Below are 7,475 nucleotides of genomic sequence, written 5' to 3'. Positions count from 1 at the left end.
GGGAAATCACAGCCTTGGTTCCTTCTGATGGTCACAAACACAGCATTAACCTGCACTTAACACCCTCCATGATGCCCACAAACACAACATTAACCTCTCCAGAAGGCCTTTGTGACGTCACCGATGCAGCGTTAACCTGCAGCGAAAACCTTTCTTATGGTCACAAACACAACATTAACCCCCAGGGAGAAGATACTTCTGATGGTCACAAACAGCATTAACCTCTGGAGAAGGCCAACGTGATGCCACCAACACCGCGTTAACCCCCAGAGCAGACCGGCCGCGAGCCTGAGGTGATGGAAGCCATCTTGCTGCCGTTGTTGACACGGAGGCCATCGCCTGGGGCAATTGGATGAAAGGATAGGTGCGGAGGAGAGCGAAGAGGAGGAGAGGAGAGGTATGGAGGGAGGGAAGTTTGACCAGAGAAGAGAGGAGCAAGGGAGAAAGTCGAGGAGAAGGGAGGGAAGAGCACATAAATGAAAGGATAGAGGAGGGGGGAGAGAAGGGGTAGGAAAGAAGAAAAAATAAGAGAATAGCATTGGAGAGCTGGTAATGGTTTTATCAAACTTGGACTACTCTATGATATTTCTATGACCCACGAGTTCAGGGCCCTTCCCGGACCCAGGAAGGAGCTAGGACCTTGCAGACACCATGGTGCAGGGAGGGGGCGAGAGAGGGGAGGACTGACCCTAACCACCTGTGAGTAGTTGAAGGAGTGTTTCACTGGCTCGCCTTGAGGTGGATATTTTACTGTCCTACTGCTGGGACCTGACCTCTGACCTCACTCTTCTATACACAGGTAAACTAATTTCTCTCACCTGTCGACATCATATTCAGGGGCAGTGCCGAGTGAAAGGCCGGTGATCTTGTAGTGACGATGTCTCCTCCTTCATCCCTCCATTCTGTCTCTCCATCATCTCTCCATCGTTCTGTCTTTATCATCTCTCCATCATTCTGTCTCTCCTCTATCATCGCCATCATTTTATCCTCTCCTATATCATCTCTCCATCATTCTGTCCCTCCTCTATAATCTCAATCAACCTGTCTCTCCTCTATCATCCCTCCATCATTCTGTCTCTCCTCTTTAATCTCCCTCATTCTGTCTCTTTATAATCTCCATTGTTCTGTCTCCTCTATCATCCCTCCATCTGTTATTGTTCCTTTATCTTGTTACTGACCGGCTTTAGTGAAAGTGATATTGAATTTTGTTCTTGTTTAACAAGTAATTGTTAATTGTTAAGATTAGCTTTATTAATCATCAATTATTCCAAACAATGAAAGCTATGTTTCATTTCAACACATATCTTTTTCACCATTCAGAAAATTACCTGTTGGATTTTGATGATTTCACTGTGAGATGAATTGCAAAAAAAATGATAAAGTTAATGGCACCGTCCCTTAGCCCCAAACAGGTTTGGAACCAGTGATGTAGATAACATTGAGATGAATGCATATTTATAATAGTAGCTTTCCATAATTACAGACTTTAATACTCTGTTCATGCTGTCTGCAGTGACACAGGAAGTGTGATTGTTGCTTGGTTACGGGCAGAATAAAAACTGTTATTTTGAGCGTCCGGAAATGGAAGTATGTGATTGAATGGATGATTAAATGTGTTAGCTGTCCCTTGGGCAGTTACATGATGTAACAGTTGTCTCTGAATCCCTCTCAGACGCCAGGAATAGCCAACATTGATCTACCAACCGAGTTCAGACAGAAGGACATAAATATTGCTGATTAATAGGATTGTCAATTCAATTAAGAAATAATCAATTAAGAAATGATTAAATAACACAGTACTTGTTGAAAAAGAGAGAATTGTTGATGGAATTTCTAAATGTGGCTAAGATAAGTAACAAGTTAGCAGTTATCAGATATTAATAACTGATTTTTTTTCTGATTAAATCCTGCCAACCTCTGACCTCTACGCCTATCAATCAGAGTGGAGATAGAGCCTGCAGCTCGTGATGTCTGAGGGGACGATAGTGAAGGAAGGATGGCTTCATAAACGAGGTTAACAACTCTTTGTGTGTATGTGCCTGTGTTTGTTTGGGTCTGATGGTCTGGGCTACTGTGTACGTGTCTATCCCTGAAATAAACTCATTACTACAGAAATAGTCCATCGTTCTTTCTCCCTCCCTCTCTCTCTTAATTCAATTACATTTCAAAGAGCTTTACTGGCATATGGATGCCTGCATTTACATTGTGAAATTCACATAAGAACAATAAAAGATAATGCAAAAATAAATATGTACAACAGTTATAGGTACTCAAATTAGCATGTCCCTGTCTCACTCTCTCTCTCCCTCTCTCTCTCTCTCTCTCTCTCTCTCTCTCTCTCTCTCTCTCTCTCTCTCTCTCTCTCTCTCTCTCCGTCTCATCTGTCTGTTTGTTGTCTTTCTCCCTCTCACAGGAGAGTACATAAAAACATGGCGCCCAAGGTTCTTCCTCCTAAAAAGCGACGGTACCTTCATCGGCTACAAGGAGCGACCACAGGGTGTAGACCAGTTAGTGACCCCCCTAAACAACTTCTCTGTTGCCCGTAAGAGCTATATTCTCGAGTCTAGGTCAATACTCTAGTTCTCTTAAAGGAGGCACATTTCAAGTCCATTGTCTTTAGATCTATACTGTTGGTCTCTGAAAGATTCTATCTACATATAATATGTTAGTTCTCTCATGCTCTTCATCTACTCCCGCTCTCCTCCTCCTCCCAACCTCTAGAATGTCAGGTAATGAAGACAGAGCGACCGAAGGCCAACTCCTTCATGATTCGCTGTCTCCAGTGGACCACGGTCATAGAAAGGACCTTCTACGTGGACACACCTGAGGAGAGGTACAATTAATCCACTGAGGACACTTAAGGTCCTTACACACCTCAGGACAGGTCAAATCAATCCACGGAAGACACTTAAGGTCCTTACACACCTGAGTGCAGGTCAAATCTATCGACTGAGGACTGGTACAATTAATCCACTGAGGGCAAGTAAAGTTAATCTAATGAGAACAGTTAAATTAGTCTAAGGAGGACAAGTATAGTAAAGTCAATCCACACCTGGGGACAGGTAAACTTAATCTACTGAGAACATATAAGGTCCTTACACACCTGAGTGCAGATTTGGTTAATCCACTAAGGACAGGTAAGGCTAATACACTGAGGACAGGTAAAGTTAATATATTGAGGACAGGTAAAGTTTATCTAGTGAGTACAGGTAAAGTTAATCTACTGAGGACAGGTAAAGTGAATCTATTGAGTACAGGTAAAGTTAATCTATTGAGTACAGGTAAAGTTAATCTATTGAGGACAGGTAAAGTTAATCTACTGAGGACAGGTAATGTGAATCTATTGAGTACAGGTAAAGTTAATCTATTGAGTACAGGTAAAGTTAATCTATTGAGTACAGGTAAAGTTAATCTACTGAGGACAGGTAACGTGAATCTATTGAGTACAGGTAAAGTTAATCTATTGAGTACAGGTAAAGTTAATATATTGAGGACAGGTAAAGTTAATCTATTGAGGACAGGTAAAGTTAATCTATTGAGTACAGGTAAAGTTAATCTATTGAGGACTTCTCCAGACAGGACAGCTCTTCTCTAGACAGCTGAACTCAGAGCCTTTTACTGTGTGTGGTCAGGGAGGACTGGCTGGGCTCCATCCAGGGGGTGGCGGCCAAACTGCAGAGATCAGAGGAGCAGGAGGAGGCAGAGGAGGACCGGAGCGAGCCTCACCTCAACCACCCCAGAGACAAAGTGGTACGATCCGTTCTGGTTCTAGCGCTCTAAAACCGACAGAATACATCATTATTATTAACATTAGAAATGTTCTTCTACTACTTAAAAAGCATCTGTGCGCACGCATGTGTGTTTACATGAAATATCTATATGGATACATTGGTGTGTGTTTGTGTGTGTGTCTGTGTGTGTGTGTGTGTGTGTGTGTGTGTGTGTGTGTGTGTGTGTGTGTGTGTGTGTGTGTGTGTGTGTGTGTGCGTGTGTGTGTGTGTGTGTGTGTGTGTGTGTGCGTGTGTGCGTGCGTGCGTGCGTGCGTGCGTGCGTGCGTGCGTGTGTGTGTGTGTGTGTGTGTGTGTGTTAACCAGTCCATGCTGGACTTTGAGTACCTGCGCCTGCTGGGGAGGGGGTCGTTCGGGAAGGTGATCCTGGTGAAGGAGACGTCCACGGGGAGGTACTACGCCATGAAGATCCTCCGCAAGGAGGTCATCGTCACCAAGGTAACCTGACCCCCTGACTGTGTGAGTGTGTGTGTGTGTGTGTGCAAGTGCGTGTGGGTTTGTGTGTGGGTGTATGTGGTTGTGTGCGTGCATGGGGGGAGTGTTGTTTTACTTATACTGACTAATATTTAATGACTTGAGGACACATTTTGTGACAACAAAACCAGTGAATGTGGTGATTGTTGTTTGCTTACGTTGTTGTTGTCAGGATGAAGTGGCTCACACACTGACGGAGAACAGAGTGCTGCAGACGTCGCGACACCCCTTCCTCACCGTGAGGATCAATTATATGGATATATTTATTTTAGAAATAATTATATATATATACAGTATATATATATATTTTTTGTGTTAAATATATATACATATATCTACACAACAGACGGTGATATGGAGTAGATGAAATGTGTTTCTGGATGTTAGGTGTTGCGGTACTCCTTCCAGACCCACGACAGGCTGTGTTTCGTCATGGAGTACGCCAACGGAGGGGAGGTTAGCACTGCTGCATTCCTTAACCATGAGTTCATAGCTGTGCTGGTCCTTAGAGGGCATGCAGTAGCAGGCAGTAGCTTCTTTCCTTCAACTGATCTGCTTGCTTTGGCCCGTCCCCATGGCAACTCATCCAGAAGCAGAAAATGCTACAACTTTCTTTTGTATTTTGGAAAAGAAGCCTACATTTTTATTAAAATAGTCTTTCTGTCTCCTTTCGCTTTCGCCTTCTCTGTATCTCTGTCTGTCTCCCCCTTCCCCCCCCCCTCCCTCCCTCCCTCCCTCCCAGCTTTTTTTCCATCTCTCGAGGGAGCGCGTGTTCTCGGAGGAAAGAGCTCGTTTCTACGGAGCAGAGATCGTCTCCGCTCTCGACTACCTGCACTCTGTCAAAAATGTTGTCTACAGAGACCTAAAGGTCTGTCTGTCTGTCTGTCTGTCTGTCTGTCTGTCTGTCTGTCTGTCTGTCTGTCTGTCTGTCTGTCTGTCTGTCTGTCTGTCTGTCTGTCTGTCTGTCTGTCTGTCTGTCTGTCTGTCTGTCTCTCTCTCTGTCTCTCTGTCTGTCTGTCCAAACTCAAGGTGTGGCATTCCGGTCTACCTGTCTGTCTCTCCCTTTCTGGCTCTCGTTTTCCCTCTTGATCTGTCTGCCTGTGTTTGTGTGTGTCTTCATGCTCCAGTCAGAACAGTATGGAAAGCCAAGAAGGCCACAAACTGGCCCTAGAATGGCGCGGTAAAAGGGCTAAACCGCACGGAAACCATACGGAATCAGTACGGAATCCGTACGGAATCTGTGCGATTTGGCAGGAATTCCGTTTCCGTACGGTTTTCCTGCCAAAACGTACGGAATTCCTGCCAAACCGCACGGATTCCGTACGGTTTCCGTGCGGTTTAGCCCTTTTACCGCAACATTCTAGGACCAGTTTGTGGCCTTCTTGGCTTTCCATAGAACAGTGTATTATGTATATCTTGCAGCTGGAGAACCTGATGCTGGATAGAGAAGGCCATGTTAAGATCACTGACTTCGGCCTCTGTAAGGAGGGCGTCACAGACGACGTCCCCATGACTACCTTCTGCGGAACCCCTGAATACCTAGCGCCAGAGGTAAGACCACACCCCCTAGAGTAAGACTCTGCCCCCTAGAGTAAGACCATGCCCCCTAAAGTAAGCCCACCAACCCTAGAGTAAGACCACACCCCCTAGAGTAAGACTCCGCCCCCTGGAGTAAGACCATGCCCCCTAAAGTAAGCCCACCAACCCTAGAGTAAGACCACACACCCCTTAGAGTAAGACCACACCTTTTGTGTGTGTGTGTGTGTGTGTGTGTGTGTGTGTGTGTGTGTGTGTGTGTGTGTGTGTGTGTGTGTGTGTGTGTGTGTGTGTGTGTGTGTGTGTGTGTGTGTGTGTGTGTCCAGGTGTTGGAGGACAGTGACTACGGCCGGGCGGTGGACTGGTGGGGTCTGGGCGTGGTGATGTATGAGATGATGTGCGGCCGGCTGCCGTTCTACAGCCACGACCACGAGGCGCTGTTCTCCCTCATCCTGACCGAGGAGGTCCGCCTCCCCTCCACGCTGAGCCAGGCCGCCCGCCGCCTCCTGGCCGGCCTGCTGAGGAAGGACCCCAAGGCCCGGTAGGAGGGCCAGGTGCTAGCCAAATGTGAAAAATATTGTTTGATTTTGCCTTCAATTACAAGCTTACATTGTTTGATTTGAGGCCCGCAGGAAGTAATGCAGCCCTTTGTGCTCTGCGAAAGCAGTCCGGTTGCAGTTTTTGTGTGCGTCGCGCTACAAAAGAAGACTGCAACGTTGATAGGTTAATCAATTGTCACGGCTCCTTGTCAGATAGAGCAAGCAAATGTAATCACTTTTGACTAAGGGTTGGGTTATTGTTTGGATTGACGTTTGCTAGTATTTTGGACATTTTATAGACCTAAATGATTGGTCAAATAAATGATCATTGGTAAGAATTGGAAATTACGCTAACAATAATCGGTTGCTTAATGGTGAAACTGGGTGACCTTTGAACCTGTTCTGAACTCAGGCTGGGCGGTGGTCCCGGGGACGCCAAGGAGGTCATGAAGCACCAGTTCTTCACGGGGGTCCGGTGGGAGGAGGTTTTTCTCAAGAAGGTATGGAGAGAGCATCCATCACAGCTCCTCAAGAATGTCAGGGGAGGAAAAGCTGGCGTTCGCTAGCACATCACACCTCATTTGCATAACCCCTCCCTCTTCCACCAGCTGACTCCGCCCTTCAAGCCCCAGGTGACCTCAGAGATGGACACACGCTATTTTGACATGGAGTTTACCGGTCAGGCCATAACCATCACCCCACCCGGACACGGTACATAAACAACCTCCCCTACTCTCCCTCTCTCCTTTTTGCTAGTTGCTAGTTCGTGCCGAGACTCCTCACCCTAACTGCTCCTGATGAGCTTGCTGTCGTCTTGCATGGCTGACACCGCCGTCGGTCTGAGAATGGATGCATGAATGGGTGAATGTTGGCAAGGGCAATATTGTAAAGCGCTTTGAGTAGCCACTGGTTAGGAAAGCGCTGTATAAATGCAGTCCATTTACAATTGACCTGTATCTGACTGACACAGATGGTCAACGCTGTCACGACGAAGTACTGAGTGTTGTCCTGTTGTGGTTCTCTGCTGCCGTCCACCAGACCGAGTGCTGGAGACGTTGGATGGCGATGACGGGCCCAGCTTCCCCCACTTCTCCTACACGGCCAGTGGGACGTCCTAGCGCGACAGGCTCCCTGTCAC

The 7,475-nt window shown here is 46.5% G+C and overlaps 1 protein-coding gene across 2 annotated transcripts; it reads left to right on the top strand.

The window, feature by feature from the left end:
* Positions 1 to 30: 30 nt before the first annotated feature.
* Positions 31 to 7,469, top strand: LOC132449732 (RAC-alpha serine/threonine-protein kinase-like). 2 transcript variants are annotated; one of them, XM_060041536.1, is made up of 14 exons: positions 37 to 799; positions 1,942 to 2,013; positions 2,414 to 2,542; positions 2,722 to 2,833; positions 3,633 to 3,750; positions 4,095 to 4,226; positions 4,435 to 4,500; positions 4,650 to 4,718; positions 5,005 to 5,130; positions 5,685 to 5,813; positions 6,125 to 6,339; positions 6,750 to 6,837; positions 6,946 to 7,048; positions 7,376 to 7,469. In XM_060041536.1, exons 2-14 carry the CDS (start codon positions 1,968 to 1,970, stop codon positions 7,453 to 7,455), a joined length of 1,413 nt encoding a protein of 470 aa, XP_059897519.1. In that variant the 5' UTR covers positions 37 to 799; positions 1,942 to 1,967; the 3' UTR covers positions 7,456 to 7,469. The 2 variants fall into 2 exon arrangements, with proteins under 2 accessions (XP_059897520.1, XP_059897519.1); XM_060041537.1 differs by lacking the exon at positions 5,005 to 5,130 and having other exon boundaries at positions 31 to 2,013.
* The last annotated feature ends 6 nt before the right edge of the window (positions 7,470 to 7,475 follow it).

This window comes from Gadus macrocephalus, chromosome 21 (assembly GCF_031168955.1).
Source record: "Gadus macrocephalus chromosome 21, ASM3116895v1".
NCBI lineage: Eukaryota > Metazoa > Chordata > Actinopteri > Gadiformes > Gadidae > Gadus > Gadus macrocephalus.
Note: the sequence above shows the minus strand (reverse complement) of the source record. Positions and strands in the feature narration are given on the sequence as shown.